Source organism: Camponotus vicinus, unplaced genomic scaffold, assembly GCF_025532165.1.
Source record: "Camponotus vicinus isolate PSW18456_S1 unplaced genomic scaffold, iyCamVici1.0 SCAF_13, whole genome shotgun sequence".
Taxonomy (NCBI): Eukaryota; Metazoa; Arthropoda; class Insecta; order Hymenoptera; family Formicidae; genus Camponotus; species Camponotus vicinus.
In genome coordinates, this window is record NW_028141949.1 from 1,122,398 (window position 1) to 1,145,755 (window position 23,358).

Sequence of the window (23,358 nt, forward strand, 5' to 3'; positions counted from 1 at the left end):
GCACCTTTCGTGCGCTCCTATTGTCTTACTATCTAGAATCAGAATTTCTATTGTATTATCAATAAACATTTTAATATGCATAATGAAAGCATTTGATTATTTTTGTTGAATGTAAAACAATATTTATGTGAAAATAAATGACATTGCGTTTCCACTTGAAATTTGGTTTACAATTGTGTCAGACTCGAAAATATAAAAATAAAATTTAATTTACAAAAATACATAAATATAAACATTTTACATTATATTTTAATATAAATTTTATTTAACAAATGCATGTGTGCGTAATTGATGATACGTTTTGTGATATATTATTATTTGTTATTTGTAAAAAGTTGTTAATCAATTCTTATCGAAGCCTGCCTCAAATTTAAAATTGGCGCTGGCGAATCTGTCGCCATGCTACAAGTAATTTTCGGTCTAGTCGGCATATAAGTAGCGCGTCGATTCGACGTGACATTTAATTTTCAGACAACGGAGTACATAGCGGATACTTGGTCTGAAACACATCTCAAAGTGATATATTGACGTTGAACCTAGCAACGAACAACGCGAAATGTCGTCAGGCGTTATAGATATCCTTGTAGACATGGGTTTCAGCATATCCAAGGCGTAAGTTCGTAAATAAATGTTACATCGTTCTAGTCTAACCTGCGATAATATTTAACTATTTTATTACACAGTGAGAAAGCTTTGGAAATCACCGGTAATAAAGGCGTGGAGCCAGCGATGGAATGGTATGTGTGTAACTCTTTAGTATAAATTTTATCACATTGTTAATCATGCTATTGATTTTTTATTTTAGGCTGCTGGCCCATTCAGATGAAGCTGAACCAGCACCCGAACCTTCCATAGGGGAGAGTGCTCCAGCACTAGCTGCTGACACACCAATACAGGACAATGTTGCTAGTGCTAGCAATCAATTGGTATCCACCACTGAGACAGCTAAATCCATGAAATGTGATGTGTACGTTGAATACAAAGATAAGCTTCTAACTGTAGGAATATTTGATTATATATTGGGATTAGACTATTACCATTATCTCTCGTATATAATACTATTTCAACAGGAAGAATATGATGATATATTTTCAAATTACTTTTGTAGATGTGGAAAGCTGTTCAAATCCAACTTGGAAGTTGAATTTCATGCTACAAAGTCTGGGCATGATAGATTTTCTGAAAGCACAGAAGAAAAAAAACCACTTACTGAAGAAGAAAAGAGAGAACAACTGAAAATGTTGGAAGAAAAATTAAGACAAAAGAGAAAGGAGAGAGAGGAACAAGAAAAGAAAGATGCGCTTGAAAGAGAAAAAAATAGGATACGATCAGGAAAGGAAATGTCTGAAGCTAGGAAAAAGTAAGAAAAATAATATCAATAATGTATATTAAATGTACAGAATGAAAATTTTAGATAGAATACATGTAAATCTATATTTTATTTATGTAATAGATTGGAAGAACTAGAAATGAAAAAGCTCTTAGAGCAAAGAAAACGAGAGAAGGCAGAAGAAAAAGAAGCAAGAGAAAGAGTTAGAGCACAAATTGAAGCTGATAAAGCAGCAAGACGAGCCAAAGCAACTGCTGAAAATAATCAGTTAGTTAATATAGCTTCAGCTTCTTTATCCGCAATTACTTCATCCACATCTACGCATCATAGAAAGGATTACACTGAAACTAGGCTTCAGGTACTAAAATGAAATATATAGTAAAAGTATATTATATATACATGTAATATATTTTAAACAATGATATTTTTTTAGCTTAGGCTTACTAATGGACAAACTTTGACACAAAGTTTTGGAAGCAAAGAACAGTTGTCTGCTGTGAGATTGTTTATTGAAATGAATAGGACAGATGGTAATGGCTCTTTTCAACTAATGACTACTTTTCCCAAGAAAGTATTCACAGATGAAGATTATGATACACCATTAGATGTATTAGGTATGTGTATTGATAATTTATTATAGTATAATATACATATAATAGGAAGCATGTGCTTAAATTAACAACATTGATCATTAATATATATATATATATATATATATATATATATATATATATATATATATATATATATATATATATATATATACATATATACATACATACATACATACATACATACATACGTACGTACGTATGTACATATATACATAGTATATGTACACATACATAGCATAATTTATAATATATCCTATTTTTTATTGATACAATTAGTTTTATTAATCAATATTTTCCAATGTATTATGCAATATATTATGTAATATTTTGTCAGTTGCAATAATGACATTGTTGCAAATATGAAGTCTTTTATTAAAACATAATATATATTTAATTATTTTTTAATTTTCAGGTCTGGTACCTTCAGCAGTCATAATCGTCCAAAAGAAGATGGAATGATGTAACCAGTGATGTCCTAATTTGTAAGCAAAAAATGTATATTATCATACAGATTAATTATAAGACATTCATGCTAATATAATGATATTCTTTATTATAAATAATCGATAATCTTATCTGCAATATGCAAATTTTTCTGATTTCTTTGTAATCTCTTTCTTTATAAATAGTATAATTAAAGAACAGTATAATTAAAAATAGATGATAATAGAAGAGCAGGTATTGGAATTCCACATTAATTATAATTTAAACTAAATATGCTTTTTTATCTATACATTCATAATTTAATTTAGAAATTGTGTTGTAAATGTCTTAATATAAAACAATTTTTACCTTAATATAAAACACATTTTTAATATTTTTGTGACAAAAAGAAAGTTAAATTATATTATTTTTCTATCTTATGTACAAAGATTCATTATTAAATTCTTACCATGACAAATTATTTCGAGTGCATATCATAGTGCATATAAGTGTAATATATATATATATATATATATATATATATATATATATATATATATTATTTAATAATTTTTCATCTAATTTGTGCACACACATACACACATAATGATTTTATTATTATTAAAGTTATTATTATATCTGTACTGCACGATAATTGTGTGGTATAGAACTAGGATATGTTATTCGTTTCAATTTATTACAATTTGTAGGGAACTCATAAATGCCATCACAGTCTATCAACTGCAATGTTTTGTCGAAACAAATTCTTATCTCGCTCACGTACGATTCACCCGTTTCCTAAAAAAAAAATAAAACTATATACTTTTATAAAAAAATAATATATATTAAATTATTTATTTATATCTGTAAAAAAATAATTTATACAAGTATCGTTTATATCGAAATAATTTTTGGATTTACCTTGTTCTGCACACATATTATTTGGCATCTTTTGTTCAACACTTGTTGAATTCCTATCAGCATATCTTCTACCATGTACTTTTGCCCTGGGAAAATATTCGCTTTTGGAAGTATGTCTATCATATTATAGGTATCAAGAAATGTTAATCCTTTTTTAAAATATTTATATTCATTTCCTAAAGCTTCTATTTTAATTGCACAAGTGCCATGTTTTTTCCATTCGTGTTTCCAAAACAAATAAGGATTTGATCCATTATGAATATCCATCCATTTCTCTTTTAATTGACTTTCCAAAGGCGCTAGAACGCTTGCGTTAAACGGCAGCGACGTATTGCAATATTCTGGACCCTTTGTATTATATTTTGTCGGCCAAATGCCGTGGATAGTCCATTCATCTCGTTTAGGTAATAAACAAGTGTGATGCTTAGAACTTTCTTCCCATATAAAACAAGCTGTCAGTGGCCATTGTTGAGTAAATATTACGACATCAAAGTTACTGGATTTTGGCTTTTTAAATTTTCTTCTATTAAAAATATATGAAACTGAAATATCTTTTTCTAAATCACAATTTACATTAAAGCATAACGCAACATTTTGTGAATATACTATTTTTTAATTATTAAAATTACTAATTGGTAAATTATTAAATTATTAAAATTATTTAATTATTAATTATACATAATTTTAATAATTAAACATATATTATTTAAAGAAAGAGGGAAAGCAGCAAAAATAGTCTAAAATAATTTATATTAATTTATGTCAGAAAATATTTAATTATATATTAATAATATTATATTATTCTGATAATATATTATATTATTCTGTTTAATAATACAATATGTAATTTTATATGTATAGTTTTCGATTACTTAACTAATTAAATTTAGGAAAATCGAACTATAGAACGTTTATTTAAGTCGTTATTAAATAATTTCTCGGAAGTCGTTTGACATTGGTATCGCTAAATTTTTCTTCTTTTAAATGATTTTTAAGCATTTCGATAATATTCGTTAATATCTATATCTGTGCACTTGTACAGGTGTGCTAACATATTATCTTCGTTTATCAGAGTATACTAACATATAGAATTATATAATATTTTGAACAATATTTATTTTTTAATATTACTAAGCATTAACATTAGTTTACTTACCCATGTGTGAGATACAGTAAAGACAGCAAAAAAATATATAATATAATATTATATTTGGCCATCTTATTGAGAAAAAATTGTTCCACGTGGAGAGAGTAGATACTGGCTCCGAAAGAGCCAGCGTCGAAGCTAAATGTATTCGACTCTCCCACTACCTTTTTCTGTAATTGCCACCACCATCTTTCCTCATTGTTCCTCTACATTATGTCGGTAGCAGATGGTTTTACTTAATCCCATTGTGAAAGTAAGGGGTATTATGAATTTGACAATATTAAATATTCTAACGAATGTATCGTGAACCGGATGTATATTGAAAATAGCACATGAATATTGAATAGCATATTTTTCACGAACATTAATTGACGTCATTGTGCATTATGCATATAACTGCATAAAATAATTTATGACATAATTTTACAATTACATAACTTTATTTTGTAATTAATTTTGTTTTCGAAAATATTTTTTTTATAATTGCAAAATATTTCTCAATAATCGGTTACGTTAAATATTAAAATTATTTTTGATGTTTAATATAATCAAAACACAGATACTTTTAATTTAAATTTAGATAATATCAAAAATTGTGCTATTAACTTAAAAAGAGAACATTTAATTAATGTATTATCATAATCATACGATATTACCATATTATATTTAATTATGCGTACTAAAATCGTATCATTAATCGTATTATTAATATTTGGAAATAAACAGAAAAATGTTGAAATTAATATATCGTCACGAATCTACAAATCTTCTACATCGTTTAAACTTATCTGTTAAACTTATCGTTTGATATTTTCTTTATTGTTCTAACATGACGCATGTGTAAAATAATAAAAAAATCACGATATCACATCGTGTTATATTAATTTCTATTAAAGGAAAAATCCCTGCAAGTATGCAACCAAACATACGTGTGAGCAATAGAGAGACAGCAATAACATTAGATGGCGTCGCCATCTTCTTTTATAACTCATTTTACAATATTTGATATAACGGGAGAATCATTTTTTATACAAATAGAGAATGTTATATTAATTAATATACTCCTTTTGTACAATTTCAATATATATATATATATATATATATATATATATATATATTATCCTAAAATTATTGCAACAATTATAAGATATATGAATTTAACACTATGATGAACGAAAATAGGAAAAAATAAATTTTATTTAGAGAATATATGCAATTTACTTTCTTTTATTTAAAAATTATATAACATCAATTATCAATTCTTTATTTTATAAATAATTTTTTACAATAATTAATATTATGTTTATAATATTGTTGTATCAACAATCATTATCATATTTTCTTTAATTATTACAATTATATTTCTAATTTAAAATTTGTTTTAGAAAACATTGAGCTAAATGTCGAAATGCACTATCATATCTCAAATATACATATAGTAAATAAACTATTATATCAATGATCAAATATTAAAATGACTCTTGATCACGTTCCCAATTATCTGACACATCTGGAAAGTTTTGTTTGGTTGCACTCTTTGTCTTAATAAATAATATGACAGTGCCTTACAGATAAACAATATGATAAGCAGAGCTAGTATATTCAGCCAATAATTTGGAGCTTTCTCCATACCTGCAAAACACACGGATAAAATATTGTTTTAATTTCTCAAATATTTACGAGAAATAAAATCGACATAGAGAAAATCATTAATATAGAATATAAATGTAATACGTAATAACAGATCTTAAAATGAACAAACAATTCAAAATAATTAGTAAATATTATACAATTTAAAATAATAAGTTCGAATATTATTATGAAGCCTTACCTATTGTTCGAAAGATTTCTTTAGGTGAACTGAAATGACAATATACTTCTTCTACTGGGCAAGGTAATCTCGGTCTATCGTAACCATACATAGCTGTTGTGAGAGCTTCTAGTCCATATCTGATATAACTGGTATACATTAATAACGTTCGATAAAGTGGTAAAGGTGTGGAATCACCAAAACCTTGTATCGCGGTTAAAATCATGACACTAGTTAGCGCCGGTGCGATGAACATACTGTTCTAAATAAAAAAAGAGACATTTTAGTTATTATATTTATTAATTTTAAAGAATGTTTTTTTCCGTGTATTATATCCATAATTATGTATATAATTTCAAACATACTACGGCATTGAATATGCTAGCGGTATTATATCCTATGCTCTCTCCGATAAAGGCGCAGATGAAACAAGTAATGAAAAACATGATGCACCTTTGCCATTCCAGGGGTTGTCCCGTAATAATGTAGACTATCGAGAGATATATAAAATCTAACAGTATCTGAGAAAAGATTCAGAAAGATTTTAAAAATAGTTTGATAGACATGTGATAAGTCTAATGTAAAATGATAAAAATATCGAACAAATAAGCTGCTATGTGATTTGTTGCTAATAAAGAATTTATCAGAGGAACCAACCTGTAAAGGTATACTGATTATTGTTAGGGCCCAGTAATAAGCGCTAAGATTGTACCATCTGTTAAAATGTTCTCTTTTCATTACCCGAACTTCAAAAGGAACTGTAATGAAAGAATTGAAATGAAATAATTGAAATACAATCATAAGCTAGTTCTCTCTATTAGGTTATTAATACATATAATATATATTTAATTATTTTATTGCCTCTTCATCTTTAGAAAAGATTTGATGAAGTTTAAATATGATAATGAATATTATTAAATATAATTATGTAATGTATTTTGATTGCATAATGATTGCTTTTTTGTTGCAGGGAAAAAGAGAGAAATTTCCATATCAACAATATTTATAAATATATTGTTGTACTGATTGAGAAATATAATTCGGAATTTTGCAATGAAAAAATTAATTAAATTAATTTCTTATATATCGATTCCTATATACGCAGAAGAAATAGTATCCTTACAATGCTGTAACACTGGAAGCATAGGTACATATAGAAATACTATTAGACAGGAGAAGCAAAAGCCAAAATTAAATAGGGCCTTCGAGCCATCATTGCCCATATTTAAAAACTCGAAGCCAATTATTAATCCCAAAAAAATATGTAGCCCGATCTTCAAGTAGATGTAATTCTGCAAATATATAGAAAAAATATATTCATTTAACAAATAATTTTTTAGAATTAAGCTTTCTCATATTTATAAACTTCTATTGAATTAATTCTTTTGAATTAATTAATATATGTGCTTGATTCTTACTCTATTTCTATAAAGCTGCAATGCCATCCTCTTGGTTAACGTTTTGAATTGATCGAAGCGGAATACTTTCGGATTCTGCTTGTCAAACTCGAATTCACACTTTACTCGAGAAATCGGAAGAATCGGTAACTTGTTGACGTGAATCATCATTTGTTCGATCAAATCGGAACCATAATCGCCCGAGCAGATTTCTATTACTGAAACAAGTATTCGAAACAATGTATCTTTTAACATACCTAAACGTCATTATTATATCATTATGATTGAAATTAAACGATAAATAATGATAAATATGAATTCTTAAAATTCTGAGATCTGATATATCTAAGGACTATTGTTATATCATTATCATTATAATTGAAATTAAATTAAATGAATGAATTCTTAAAGTGCTCAGATCTCCTTTATGAAAAATATTAAGCATTTTTCACGAAGAACGCGACATATGTTATAGCTTGTGACTTTGGCAGAAATATTGAAATAGTGAAATAATGTTGAAAGAAATCATGCGAATCAAAAAATACAATTGTACAAACAGTATATGACTTACAGAAGTCCGCTGGATTGTAATGCTTCGGACATTCTAGATTTAGGCTTTTTAAGAATGGCAACACGTTGTCCGAGGTGCCCTTGTAAGTACATTGTCCGTCAGTCATGACGTAAACGTGGTCAAATCTGCTGAATATACTCGCACTGGGAGTATGTATCGAGCATATAACATTTCGTCCAAAATGCGCCAACTTTTGAAGACTATCAATGCAATGAAAAGAGGACAACTCATCTAATCCACTGAAAAAAAATATAAATCTCTCTGCAATACTTTTACAATATTAATATATTTTGAGACAAAAGTTCTGTACTGCATTTATTTCATTACAAAAGCATATCGCATGAAACACGATTTTTATTCTATTTTCTAATTTCGATATAAGATGTAACGAATATTTTATTTATAATATGTTTCCTTTAATTTGTTTTTTTGCCAAATAATATTGAATAACATTATAATCAATTTTTTGTTACATATATATGTTTGTTTAACTATGTGCATAATTCATAACACTTACTAATTGTTATAAAAGGAATTAATTGATTATCCATAATGTATTTTTAATTTATTCTAAAAGTAATAAAAAATTTTCTAATACTTTGTTTTCTCTTGTTTCAAAATACTTGATTTATTGAGACACAGACTTCTTTATGGTTTCAAAGAGAGAGACAGAGAGAGAGAGAGAGGAATGTTCTAGGTCAAAACATCAATTATGCGCTATATAATCTTTACTTCTTGCATCATACAAAATCGTATTAAGAAAAACTAGCTTTTTTCTTCTTTTTTTTTTTAATTATAGATTATATAAGAAACAAGATGCCATAATATAATTATATTTTTAAAAGCTTCATTCATAACGATTTACAACATAATATAACGATGTTACTAATAGTAAGATGATTTATAACATATAATATTGTTATTTTAGAAAAAGATTATAAATAATTATGTATAATTAAGGCTCATATGTGTTGCATTACTTGAGTTTTGTATATTCATGACTTCGTTATGCATCTTACAAGTTAAACTAATTGCATGCAATATAAAATGTAAATCGTCCTAATGTAAACGTAATTATTTTGAAATTATCATAAACTTCCTATTTTATCATTCACAAGTGACTAATATTTATAACTACTTACATATGCAGAAAAATGAAACATATTGAGATCATTTATATTGAGATCAAGATGCAAAGTAGTATTATAATTTAAAAGTGTGTATAAAAACTTTTCTGTTTTATTATATCTACGCAAACATTTGAATATATATAATTACTATTATTATTATATAATAATCTGTCATATAATTTAAGAGAATAAGAAATTGAGATATATATTATAAACAAGAAAATTTTATATAAATTTTGTACAATACTCACGTGGTTGGTTCATCGAGAAAAATCACAGGTGGATTATTTACTAATTCGAGTGCGATTATCAACCTCTTTCTTTCGCCACCGGAGAGTTGTTCCATAAGTGTATCTTGCACTTCGGATAATCTAAGCGTAGCCAGAATCTCATTTATCTAAAATCAATTGACCTTCTGAAAATGTGGATGTCTATGACTATAAGTTAGTATAATACTAATTATAGATATCAATTTTTGTTATTTTTTTTTGGTATTCTATGTCTCATTTTAAGTATATTAAATCAATAGATTTTAGGCAATAGCCTAAATGCGCATTCTTTTTATATGGGAAAGAATGTTACATTAATTGAAAATCAGATTTAAAATTAATAGTGATATCATTCTTATAGAATTAGTGCTTGAAATAAGGTTTAAGAGAAAATTATTTAATTTTCTGCAGTAAATTATTTAATTTTTAAAAAATTATTTTTAAATCAAATATCAGATGTTTCTGACGTAAATCACACATCTCTCTCTTCGCTGATTCAAATTTTTAGGCAAATATTTTTATAATTATCGATAGTAAATTATTATTATGACAATTACAATAAAAATATATACATATATTGCTAAAAAAATTTGAATCAGCGAAGAAAGATGTGTACATGTAATTTGATTTGCATCAAAAACAATTAATACTTGATTTAAAAGTAATTTTTTCATTGTTAAAAAATATTTTATCAAAAAATATTTAAACAGAAAATACAGTTGTGTTAATTAATTCGCTTTTGCGTCAATCTTTTATACTTCTGCATCGAATTTATTGTTTGTCTTGATTTTAGCCTTCAATATATGCTACTAAAATATTCTGCCATAATATTAGACTACGAAAATATTATACTCACGACAAAACGTTTTTCCGATTGTGATTTCCTTCTGCCAAGTTTTAAATCTGCAGCGAAGATCATCGCTTCTATAACCTTGAGTCCCGGTGCCGCCAGATCATCTTGCATGATGTAGCACGACATTTTCTTGAACTCCTGCATGTCTCGCGGCTGTCCATTGATATTTATTGAGCCACCTATCTTCGTGAATCTGAATACGGAATGTTCGCTTTAATGTTGTGCAAAATTGCAAATTTTTATAATATACCGAATTTTTCGTTGTTTATCACTTCCAAATTTGGATATAAAATGTATAATTATTTAAACTATTGTATAAACTTCGTTATTATGTTAATTTCTACGTCCTTGATTATTCAACCGAGATGCTATATCCTTTTGATTTTAATAATCATTGAAGTTTGCCACAAAGTTGTCAAGTGTTATGCAATATACTGTTCAGCATAGACATATTAACATAGACTCCTTATAAGGCAGTGGAACCTAAGTGGGGGTGTCCTGAAGGAAAAAAATAGCATGAATTAACTTGTGTATCTGTCTTTTTCTGACACACGCATGATGCAATTTCAAGTTATTGACTTTAATAACTTGACATTGCATCACGCGTGTGCCAGAAAAAGATAGAAACACAAATCAATTCATGCTATCCTTTTTTCTCAAGAGGACACTCCTCGCTACCTTATGAGCAATCTATGTTAATATGTCTATTTAGTGAATACGATCTTATATAACTTAAATGTGTGTAGATAATTGGAACTCCTAAACAATCGTAAAATATGAAAATATGAGTTATCGGAATGAAAATATATATGAAATATAAAATAAGATATTTTTGATAATATATATGTAATATATATAATATAATATAATTATATTTTAATCGCAAAAAACAAATCATATTAATAAATAATAAGAAGAAATATGATAATTAAAATAATGAACGAATAAATAGGAAATATACATACAAGCACTATATTAAATAAAATTTATATATATATATATATATATATATATATATATATATAATAACAAGTATATATAAATAATACATTAAAACAACTTATACAATTCGCGAGAATCTTAACAAATTATAGTTTGTAATAATAAAAAATAATAACTTAGGACTATTAACAAAATATCGCGAATTGTATAAAAAAATGAAAAAAGATAATAAATATAACTCAAATGTTTCTACTCTAGACTGGACTTTCTTCGAGTGATAAAATTTTTTTATACGATTCACGAAATTTTGTTTTTAGTCAAGTTATTATTTTTGCAAACTTTAATTTGTTAAGATTCTTGCAAATTGCATAAATTTGATTTAATATATTATTTGTATGTCTGGTATTTGCTATTTACACTCGTTTATTATTTTATTTATCTTTATTGGAGTTATTTTTCTTATAAGTAAATAATAAGATGGTGATGGTTAATAATAAGATGGATTTGGTTTTATAAAATATAGACTTATATAATTATGGAGAATAGATCCACGGGAAGATCCATAAGAATCAATAATTAACATATTAATTGAATTTAAATAGAGATAATGACGCAAAAAAGATTATAGAATTAATTAGTTTTATACGATCAAAAGGTTTTTATTATGAATTTTTGATTATTCGATTACGTACTTATATCCGGCAAGAGCATTCAGTAATGTCGATTTTCCAGCACCGGAAGGACCCATAATTGCTGTCAGCTCACCCGATTTGAATTGTCCGCTAATTCCTTTTAAAAGCATCTTCGACTCTGTAAATTTTTGACAAAATATTGAATGATATATTATATTTAAAAAATAATTTTGTTTATAATTAAAATTGTTAAAACGCTTGATAAAAACTTTGATAAAAAATTTATTTAATTTATTGATAAGAAATTCCATTATACATATATGATAAAACTATGTATTATTGCTAACTTTATGTAAGACGCGAGATTACGCGTGAAAAAAATTCTATTACACATCTCCTTGAGCTCATTTGCAATATGTCATTCGATCGTAAAAGTAGCGTTCTTTTTCATTTTCTTTTGGTCAGGATAGTTGTTAAGCAAGATGGTATTAAAATTTTCTGAAGAATATGAAATCAACATATCCTGCATAATTCACACACAAATTAAAAATTTAAATAGAATTAAAAGAATGAACATAAAGAATGAACATAAAGAATGAATTGTACCGTGACAGTGAGTGAAAATATTCCAATAAAAATATAAGCATCATAATTCGTTGAGTTTGCTTACATATATCTATATATATTTGATTACGTTTACTTGCTACGCATTAAATTAATAAGCCAATTATATAACTTTTATTCGATATAGCATTTATTGATCTTATTAGATTAATGGATAATTGCTTTATAAGAAGAATTAGCATACATTATTAGCATACGCAATTTGCATAAATCCCATGTCACTTTTTTTGCCTTTTTTCATACTTATATATTTGCATTTTGATGAAGAAAAAATTTGTAAATTAAAAAAAATGAGAACGAAAAGAAATATGAAATAATATTACACACATCATATTACACACAAATAATATTACACAGCAGTAAGACCTATAATTGATATAAATGAAGCAATAATGTACAAAACTCTGAAATAATAATGATTAAAACTATCCTTATCTGAATTACACATATATCATATATAAATATGCGCTCTTGTCACTTCGAATAATTTATTTCATTTCATATATATCATTTTATAATGTATCAATTGCTTATTAATCTATTGAAAGAATAATGTATTACTAGGTCACCACTATATCATCATTATTTTTATGTTTTTCACACTTAATAAATTTACTATTTAACATAGAAATCTTTTTTGAATTTTTTTAGTATTTTTCTATATACTTTACATAGTATATTATGCAACATTCGATCGTGAATTACGTGAATCATGCGCGATTTTTGCAAAATGATTACGAAACTATTTTTTTTCACTTGTCATAAATCGTAACACTAATGGCATTACATGGGTGTTTTCCATTTAGCGACACAAGTCGACACAAGTGTTATTCTATCTTTATTTGTTGTTATTCACTGAAAAAAGATAGAATGACGCTTGTGTCGACTTGTATCGCTAAATGGAAAGCACCCAATGCTTTCCAGACACGTTTTTCTTTAAGAAAAACACAGCTACAACTCGCAATGCTCTTATATTTATATTCATATTACGTTGTGAGTTTCATTATTATCTTTTATAAAATCACAAGAAAAATTCCTTCAAGTTCATCAATTTAATTTTTACTATCTCAAGACATCAATTTAATTTTTACTATCTTATATGTATCATGAATGGTATGTATAACACATTATGTATAATTTTGCTATTTTTAATCCCGTAATCTAATATCACTTCATTTTAAAAAAATATAAATATTTTTTTCTCTTTTTTCTCAAATTTTGTTCTAGAATTAAAATATATATATGAATAATATAATTATTTTAATTGTTTTTTCTAAATTTACGCAACATGCTATTGTTTACAGAGAAATAATAGCGAACAAATATTTTACATGCGTAAATTATTTCGTAATCGTGTAGATAAAATATATTATGGAATAAATTTTCAAAAATTTCGTCCAAAAGATCGATACACAATCCAAAATAATTCCGTGTATAACATAGTATGTGAAAGCGCAACTGTGTATATGCTGCATTTTATTTTATTTTATTTGCTATTAAATTATTATCAATGAATTTTTTGTTCGTAATAAGCAGGTAGAGATATTCTTTCTTCTTTTATTCAGAGAATAGCAATTGCAGCGTCAATTGATATGTGTGATTATGTATTATGTATGATTATGATCGCTTATTGTTCATGAAGTTCATTTAAGTATCCGTGATTAAATAACTCGTATATTTAAATGCAAAGTAATTAAGTATGCGGTTGCAATGTTTCTAATCATCGAAATTTTGTTACTATAAGTTTTATTGATAAGAATAGTTCAAGTTCAACTGCGAGGCATACCTATGTAATGCGCAGTTAGATTTTCATCGGCGAAGCTTACATATGTCATACGCGTGTCAAAGCGTATGTTTATCAGAATTGCGTGTTTGAAATTACTTAAATAACTAGTGATTTCAATATATTCTTCACAAAAAGTACCAACTAAATTGACTGTATTGCAAAAGAAAGTAATTTTCATAGTTATTAATTTCAAAATATACAATGTTATATATTATAATATAATAAGAAAAATTTAACGTCATTGTTTTAACATCGATGTTTCAGAGAATGTATATTATCAGCAATTAACATAATACAATTCACAAGTATATTTTACGTATATCATATTCAATATTATCGAATTAGGAAAACCGATGTAAATTATACAATATAAAAATACTTGTTATTGTTTACGATTTATGATTATCTCATTAATAATGAATATTAAAATAACAATTAAATTAATAATATCAATCTTTTTATTGCGTTAATGTATATATTATTAAGAGTCTTATATGACATATGTCACAAGTCTTTTATAATTGATTTTGTAAATAAAATAAATCGTCTAAATTCAACATGCAAGCAAATGCTAAATTTATTAATACAAATTCAGAAATCTATGAGTTGAGTTTAATGGAGTCAGCAGCATTATACATGAAAATTAGAATATTTATAAAAGAAATGTCAAAAATATTGCTACAAAGAAAATGGGATGCTATAAATTATAATCGGATCTTTATTATAAATTCGGAATTATCTCATGGAAAGAAATTGCAGAAATAAATTTGCGATATTTCTACGACTTATGTATTTGATTACATTATATGCACAAATATGCAACTTTTAGATAAAAGAATCATGGTTCCTATGTCATAATAAATATATTATTGGAACGATTCCGACAAGTTAAATATATAAATCAATTTATAAAATATATAAATCTAATGTATAAAAAAATATGTATAAACACAATTTCACCGTTAAAGTAGCAAATTAAATTCTCTACTACGAATTGCTGAATTATTTTTCTTTAAACAAAATTATATTTGCGCGTAATTTAAAATTTTTTTTGCTTATTTGTTAATGTGGAAAAATGACTATGTGTGTATTTAAATTTTATAATTATAGTATATATTTCGTTCTTATCGATGATAAATGACAATAATACTATATCATTATCATACATATATGCTTTGTCATTGTATAATTTGCACATTATACTGTTTACATATATGTGCGTGTGTGTGCGCGTACACGTCAAACTTAAAATATTATTTAAATATTCTTATTAACGCAACTTTTAATATTCAATTTTGCTCGTTTTTTTGTAATCTATAGCAATAAGAGAATAAAAATATTAAAATGATGAAGTAAAAATGTGGCAAAAAATATTCTTTATTCTAATCATGGTCATTAGGTCAACGAAGCCACGTGGAAGTATATATTTCGTTTTATTATATATATCTTTTTATACTACTACTATACTTTATACTATTAAAAAATTAAGCAATATATTTTTATATAAAATTAAATATTTGCATGAAACTAGTATTACGTAAAATTATATCATCTATCGATCGAAAAACTATCTTATCTTTTTTATCTTTCAAAGATTCGTAAAGATTACAGATACAATTCAATTATGCAAAGATTAAATGCAATTCGATCTCTTATTTTTATCCAATTACAATTTAAAAATAGCATAATCAAATAGGGGGAGTTCCCCTAGCGCCGGACAGCACCTAGTACCGGACATATGTCATATCTATGCGAATAAAAACGCGATCGGGTGATAATTTCGGTGACAGGGCGGAGAAAGTATAGTGATCCACGTGCAGGATGCGACACACTCCAGATTTGCATACGCAAGCTAAGAGGACTGTTAATCGATGCGTTTGAAAATAAAACGTTGCATTGTATAATTTAGAAACAGGTCATACTTACGAAGATTTGTTGTCTACAATACATGTTCTTGTATTATGAAATATTTTGATAAATAGTTTTCAAATATTTATGTGCTTTTTGCATAAAGTAAACTAGTTTTTATGAATTCGTTATTTTTTAATACATTTTTTATCCCCTGGCTCGGACAGAATATTTTGTTCTAATCTTGCCAGATACTAAAAATGTCAGTATTGCATGTCTGTGAAGAAATAAATTTAAAAAGAAGAGACGAATCGATCAAAGAAGATAAAGAAAACTAGAACACTAACATCTAAACATACAAACGATGATACTACCTGTGTAGTTTGCCTAGAGAACAATGAAAAAGATTGAATTCAATACTCCAGCTGCTAGGAATGGGCTCACGAGGCATATGCTGATACCCCTGAGTGTTCTGATAATTATATTTGTGATCATTATAAATTATTTTGAAATTATACGGTGTTTAGGGGATCTATTTTAACCATGTCCAGTACTAGGCGCCACTTCAAGATCGTACAAAATTTTATATCAAAGTTTGACACTGATTTAAATATTATATTATAAAAAAGTTGATTATTCCGTTCATTTATTCTCATTTCTAATATTGTTAACTAATAATTAATGCAAAATATGAAAGAAATAAAATACATTTTTTTAATTTATCTACAAAAAACCTTAAGTGTCCGCTACTAGGGGAGCTCCCCCTACTCATTTATAAAATACTTTTCTTTTGTAAATTTTAATAATTTAATGGCAATTAAATTATTAAATTATATATTGTCTATATAATAGAATATGCACGCGATATTTTAATATATTATTAATAACTTATGATAATTTTGTGGCAAATTATATTTTATATATTTTATACAAAAGATAACACTTTACATATAGTATATTATTAAAATGCGATCTACTATCATCTTATCGATACATTACCAGTAATTGTTAAGAGATCTTGAAATAAACGAAAAACGCGCTGTATTAGGAAGTTATCTGTTTTGCCACAAAATAATCTCGATATATAGTATTAACAACGCGTTTAGAGTATTTCACAACTTTTATATTATAATTTTAATTTATTAATGTAAATATATATATGATTAACTTTACCTTTTCGAGAGCTTGGCACTGTATATGTCAAATCGTTGAATTCGATGTCCACCGCGGCCATTTTTGATGCATAGGACATAGTATGTTTAAAATGTTTGTCATAATCGAGGATGTTTTCTACAGTTTCGCCGTCTCCGGCTTCCTTTTTGTTGTTTCTTATAGTAGGTTCCATAATTATAATTTTCCACCTGATTTCCAAAAACGATTTATCTCCAACTTGCGATTGTCATTATCTGATCCATTCTCTTTTCCGTAAAGCAAGAAATTGTTCTGTATCACTAAAGAAGTAATACAGATAATAATTAAAAATAGATACATATAAAAATATAAAATACATAAACCATAAATATTGATGTGTGCTATGAAATAAGAAAGAAAATATTCCTTGGAGCATGCTGATTGCTTATTACACCAATACTGTGCATAACAAGGAAAAATGATAATAATTTCTTAATAATGATAATGCAATAAGAACTGAATAGATGGAAACAGAAACTGTGTTCGAGATTTTTCACATATACGTATATTTCCGAATTACTTTATTATTCATTATGTTTAGAACATTGAAGATTATCCGGAAAAAGAAAACGTTCTCTCCTGTTTGTAACTCACATGTGAACGATCACTTGGCAAATTAGATAAATATTCAAGATGAATAATAGTAATGAATAATAGTTCCCACTTTATATTACATGCATGCGTTACGTAAATCTTATGTAGCACATTGAGCTGAGGACACTGAGGATGTTCGATGATCTAATATAAAAGAATTATAAGTAATGAACTATATACATATGAGACAGCATATGATACAAGGTTAATCGCTTGCAATTAAATACAAAAACAATAATCACGATAAATAAGTTATTAGTGCTTAAGGAAACCTTGAACTCTCTCTAGACTTATACTCTCTTCTCCTTATACTCGGTGTTAAAAAAGTCAAACCAATGATACCATGTTATGTCCCCCTCGAAGCCATACAACTTTTGTCTGAAACACTTTCTAGTAAAACTCTTCCTTATCGAGATATTCGACCGTGTCCAGACTTTTTTAACACCCAGTATATGCTGTAAAAGAATATATAAGCGATTAACCTTAACTATTGTTGTACTGGGTAACTCTCATATATTTATATGTATATAGTTTATTAGTTATAATTCTACTCTCCTGTTTAATTATTGAGAGAACCTTTTTTCTTTTCGGATGATCTTCATATATAAATATATAATACATAAAATGTTATTACATTTTAAATATTTTAGTAATATTTAAAATGTTATAATATGTTAAATAATATTATATATAATATTTCATACGTATATATATACACATAAATACATATATATATATATATATATATATATATATATATATATATATATATATATATATATACATATACATATACATATACATATACATATACATATATATATAAATACATATATATACATATATATACATAAATACATACATACATACATACATACATACATACATATATATATATATATATATATATATATATATATATATATATGCATGTATATGTATGCATGTATATGAAATGTTATTAAATATTATTAAAATACTATAATATATTCTATTATTATATTATATTTTACTAAAAATATTATAATATATATACAATTTCTTCGTATTTGTTTAATATGATAATTATATATAAAACGCATTATGAGCGTGAGCTTTTTGAATTTTTTATATGTGAATATCTTTCCAATTTCTTTTCCAACTTCTTCTTCAAATTCTGCGAGAATTATGTTGACCAAAGGTATAATTATGCAATTTACAACGTGTCAGTTTTTGCTAATTACTCTCTGCAATTTTCATTTCTTATATAGCAAATAAAGAACTTGATTTATTTACAATTTTCACTGCGACAAGCAAATACATTGAATTTCTATGTTTTTATTCTATTATTTTTACAACTTTTTCAGCTGTGATAACTTTCCTGTTCGCTTCCGGCACTATACTGTGTTCTAGGAAAGCTAGTCTGCATAGACATTTATCTATATAAATTTGTCTACATACATGGAATACGACAAACAAGTTGATATTTGATAAACGTACATTTATCGGCATTTTACATACATGTAACACGCTACACTTTACATAAATTTATATATTTTAATTTTTCTTATAAAAAACTGAATAAATAGACTTATCTATAAATATACTCTAAGACTTATATTTTTTTATTTAGATTCCCACATTATCATTCTACATCCTAAATAATAACAAATCATTATAATTATTTTTCTCGTAATGTATCTATATGGAAGGAATAATTTATTAATTTTGTTTTTTGTCTGTATATGTCTATGTTGCAATCACGAACGATATAGATAAGAAAGAAAGATAAGAAACAAAAAATGTCACAGATTCATCTGAATATTCTTCTGATATATATTTTCATATATTATATAATAAATTATATATTATGTTTTTCTCATTCTGTTTCTTTTTTCATTCTCTCATTTCAATTTATTTATAATTACACTTATCTCTCGATTATTTTATCAATTTTGTTTTCGTTTGGAAATATTTTACGATTTTTGTTCTTTTTTTCTTGTTAGTTTTCTTTTTCTTTTGTTCTTCATCTTTTTCATGCATTTCATGATTATATTTCTTTAGCTAATCTTGATATTAAATTTCTATTAAAATTAAAATTAAATAAAACTATAATTATCTCGTCACCTTTAATACTTTTAAAGAGTAATCCTAAAATTTTTGAATTTTTGAATTTTTGGATCACTAGCAGCTTAGCTTAATTATTGTGTTCAGTATTTTTAATAAAACAAAATTATTTCTGAATAGATGAAAATAAATCTGTATGTAAAGAGACATGCTAAAAGAGAAGACATTAACATGCAAATATCAATGGAAACTTACGAATCGTCAATAAAATACTCGAATTTTGCTCTTCGCGCGTCACCGCTTCAGCATCGTCATTAAACGGAAATATGGCAGCAATGATTTACAAACAATGCATGTTGTCACATCGATGGCACAATGTGGTCTACCGATTAACACGACAACCTCACTAGGGATAAGAATCACCATAGGGCAATGATTAGTCAGCGAATACTCAGCAAAATTACTCAGCGCGCTGCCAGTAGCAGCAGTAGACTGACTCGGAAATAACATTTGGTGCTCCCGCATAGCTGTATATCTCCCTATTGGTGTATGTAAAGCGTGACTCTTAGAATGAGCACTCATTACACTACATCGTCATACACAACATGACTACCATAACTGTTCGCATCACGGTTTATACGAATAAAATACAGAATGAATTCAAGACAGCAACAGTACAATTGTGATTCTCGAATAAAGTGAAAATCAGATGCAAGTTTTTAGAATCTATCGTTTTGACGCCATTGCAAATATCGATCGTGTTCAACAGTTACCATACCACACATTCACTTATATGCAGTTACCATACATTCACTTATATGCAAATCATTAATTATTTAATAAACAGCTGATTCAAGATTTTTACTCTGTATTATAAATTATTTTCATGACTTTAAATCTTGTATTCGGAATAATATTAAAAATTAAAAAGGGACATCACATGTTCAATATCTATTTATTTCGTACATATGCTCTGTTAACTAATATGAATGTCATAACAATAGAGATAAGAGATAATAAGCGAGAGAATGTATTTCATTCAATTACTCATTCAATGTCTTTGACTGATATGCATTTAATACACCAATTTTGTGTATACGTCTGAATTTGATTAAATTTTATTATCCTCGAGTCAGAAAAACAAATTCATTTGTGTTAGTAGATAATTCGTATTATTTGTGAATGATAAACTGTGACATCGAATATTTTGTTTAAGCATTAGACACGATTTTTCAGTGAATTATAAAATATCGCGATTTGACGCCATTGCATAAATATCGATCGTATTCAACAATAAATTATAATTATAAATATTTGCATCTTTAATCTCTCTTTTAAGAGATATATCTCTTTTCTTAAAGTTTAGATGTGATATAATCAGTTTTTTCATTCTTAAATAAAATAAAAATGGACCGAAAAAGATTCAAATCGACGATAAATTTAATAAAAATGACATTTACAGAGATTAATCAGATACAGACATACATACATTAATACAGATTTAGATTCGACAAAATTTTATAATGAAATATTTATGAACAAGTCTTGCTTACCTTGTTCATTTTTTTATTTTTATTCGCATAATTATATACTAAATAATTTTATGACATCATAGTTTTATCATTGAAAGTTTATCTTTATTTTGTTTTATTTTATTCCTATCTTATTTTATTTACTTTATTCCTATTTTATTTTATTTTGAATTTATAATAGGAAAATTCTTATATGTTTATGAATAATTTTTATATATCACATGTATGTGTAGATTTAATTATACTATATACTTAATCTAATAACTATACGAAATATGAAAGTATATGCATGAATTGTTACCATTTAGATTGTGAATATAAATTTATTGCACGGAATATAACGAGATAAAATAATGATTAAAATAAAATTTGAATATTTATCTATGTCAAAATATAGGTTTATTTAATTAAATAAGCAATATTATATACGCATATAAATTCAAATTAATTGTTTTGATCGTGTTTAAAAATTAAAATATCGAAGATTAATCATTGAAAAGTAATAATTTATTGTTAGATATTGTATTAGAGAATTACATATTTTTACGAAAAATTTTTCACAAATTTCGTTTATCATTAATGAAGTGGATACTTACATCTTGCGTATCTCTTGTGAGTTTTTCATTATTAGTTATTCGCTATCAGTATTACAAATCTTATTATGAAGACTTATGAAACATAAATCTCAATGAATCATAGATTGAAGAATTGTGACAAAAAATATGTAATTTTGACGTACGCGCGTCCGTAATATATTTAATATTTTCAAATATTTTAATCGATTCAAAGGAAATATGTGATATCAATAATAATGATTATTGATATTACTACTTATTATATTACCAATAATGTTTTTTCAAAGTGTATCAAAAAATGTATCATATTACACAGTAAATATTACATAATTATACTTTAAAGTTATTTAAAAAAAGAGATAATTTTTTTAGAAATATATGTATATATGTATACATGTTGTTTACTGTCATTTTGTATTGATTGTTAAAATCAGGCAATAAATGATATAATTATCAATTATATAAGAAACTTTGAGCCAAAAGAAATGTATTGAAAACGTAATTAAAAAATTAATGTTTCAAATAATAATGGACATTAAAAATAATTTTTGTAGTATTTATATGTGTGTGTGTGTGTGTGTGTGTGTGTCACATAATAATTATAAACATATATATGTCTATACGTAATTAATCATAATAATTAAAAAATTTTAATTTTAATATGTACGATATTAACAAAGATAATGATTAATCATAGAGTTTTCATAATGTTAGTAAGTATAAGATTAATATCTACAAAAGAAATTTGTAAACATTCTTTTGAATAATAACTTATAGTAAATCATTAAGATAATTTCTTATCGAAAAGAAAAAGAGTATCTATAATTTTCCTTGTAAAAGAATTAGTGGAATAATGCTTTCTGCAATATTAAGCTGTAATTAAATGTTAAATTAATCTTTTATCCGCCATAATAAAATATCATATATAATGCCAATGATATAAATAATGTAAGAAGCGTATATAATTATACGGGAATAAATATACGGGAATTTTATATTTATATAAAATACGCAAAAAATATACTGAGAGATATAACAAGCTAAATTGCTAAAGCTTTTGCTAAATAATGTGGTAATATTTCCAATAAGGAAACTTAAATAAAAATTCCCAGCGAATCGAAAA

The 23,358-nt window shown here is 25.9% G+C and overlaps 3 protein-coding genes across 8 annotated transcripts; 1 reads left to right on the plus strand and 2 right to left on the minus strand.

Moving 5' to 3' along the window:
- The first annotated feature begins 336 nt into the window (after positions 1–336).
- On the plus strand, positions 337–7,522 carry LOC145964289 (UBX domain-containing protein 1-B). 3 transcript variants are annotated; one of them, XM_083086879.1, is made up of 8 exons: positions 337–408; positions 472–612; positions 684–737; positions 806–967; positions 1,109–1,360; positions 1,454–1,688; positions 1,764–1,944; positions 2,357–2,526. In XM_083086879.1, exons 2-8 carry the CDS (start codon positions 557–559, stop codon positions 2,401–2,403), a joined length of 987 nt encoding a protein of 328 aa, XP_082943005.1. In that variant the 5' UTR covers positions 337–408; positions 472–556; the 3' UTR covers positions 2,404–2,526. The 3 variants fall into 3 exon arrangements, with proteins under 3 accessions (XP_082943005.1, XP_082943006.1, XP_082943003.1); XM_083086880.1 differs by lacking the exon at positions 337–408 and adding an exon at positions 7,216–7,522 and having other exon boundaries at positions 417–612; positions 2,357–2,426; XM_083086877.1 differs by lacking the exon at positions 337–408 and having other exon boundaries at positions 417–612.
- On the minus strand, positions 2,293–4,728 carry LOC145964290 (ribonuclease Oy-like). The gene is made up of 4 exons (XM_083086881.1): positions 4,445–4,728; positions 3,289–3,811; positions 2,837–3,165; positions 2,293–2,419 (listed from the first exon to the last, which is right to left on the minus strand). The coding sequence occupies exons 1-3, from the start codon at positions 4,504–4,506 to the stop codon at positions 3,001–3,003; spliced, it is 750 nt and encodes a 249-aa protein (XP_082943007.1). The 5' UTR covers positions 4,507–4,728; the 3' UTR covers positions 2,293–2,419; positions 2,837–3,000.
- On the minus strand, positions 5,647–21,408 carry LOC145964288 (ATP-binding cassette sub-family G member 1). Of its 4 annotated transcripts, none has more exons than XM_083086873.1 (12): positions 20,384–21,408; positions 17,471–17,748; positions 12,100–12,217; positions 10,469–10,658; positions 9,595–9,740; positions 8,214–8,452; positions 7,664–7,860; positions 7,369–7,537; positions 6,903–7,003; positions 6,611–6,766; positions 6,267–6,507; positions 5,647–6,067 (listed from the first exon to the last, which is right to left on the minus strand). In XM_083086873.1, the coding sequence occupies exons 2-12, from the start codon at positions 17,640–17,642 to the stop codon at positions 5,898–5,900; spliced, it is 1,899 nt and encodes a 632-aa protein (XP_082942999.1). In that variant the 5' UTR covers positions 17,643–17,748; positions 20,384–21,408; the 3' UTR covers positions 5,647–5,897. The 4 variants fall into 4 exon arrangements, with proteins under 4 accessions (XP_082942999.1, XP_082943000.1, XP_082943001.1 ...); XM_083086874.1 differs by lacking the exon at positions 20,384–21,408 and adding an exon at positions 18,009–18,094; XM_083086875.1 differs by lacking the exons at positions 12,100–12,217; positions 17,471–17,748; positions 20,384–21,408 and adding an exon at positions 10,716–10,855.
- Between the last annotated feature and the right edge of the window lie 1,950 nt (positions 21,409–23,358).

What these genes read in the sequence shown, in the direction of transcription:
- LOC145964289 (XM_083086879.1), top strand. Translation starts at nt 557, where the DNA reads ATGTCGTCAGGCGTTATAGATATCCTTGTAGACATGGGTTTCAGCATA. An exon ending in GTGGAGCCAGCGATGGAATG is followed by an intron (nt 738 to 805) that starts GTATGTGTGTAA and finishes TTTTTATTTTAG; the next exon opens with GCTGCTGGCCCATTCAGATG. An exon ending in ATGTCTGAAGCTAGGAAAAA is followed by an intron (nt 1,361 to 1,453) that starts GTAAGAAAAATA and finishes TTTATGTAATAG; the next exon opens with ATTGGAAGAACTAGAAATGA.
- LOC145964290 (XM_083086881.1), bottom strand. Translation starts at nt 4,506, where the DNA reads ATGGCCAAATATAATATTATATTATATATTTTTTTGCTGTCTTTACTG. An exon ending in TTACTGTATCTCACACATGG is followed by an intron (nt 3,812 to 4,444) that starts GTAAGTAAACTA and finishes TATTTTTAATAG; the next exon opens with AAGAAAATTTAAAAAGCCAA. An exon ending in TAATATGTGTGCAGAACAAG is followed by an intron (nt 3,166 to 3,288) that starts GTAAATCCAAAA and finishes TTTTTTTTTTAG; the next exon opens with GAAACGGGTGAATCGTACGT.
- LOC145964288 (XM_083086873.1), bottom strand. Translation starts at nt 17,642, where the DNA reads ATGGAACCTACTATAAGAAACAACAAAAAGGAAGCCGGAGACGGCGAA. An exon ending in TTACAATCCAGCGGACTTCT is followed by an intron (nt 7,861 to 8,213) that starts GTAAGTCATATA and finishes TACTTGTTTCAG; the next exon opens with TAATAGAAATCTGCTCGGGC. An exon ending in CTAGCATATTCAATGCCGTA is followed by an intron (nt 6,508 to 6,610) that starts GTATGTTTGAAA and finishes TTTTTTATTTAG; the next exon opens with AACAGTATGTTCATCGCACC.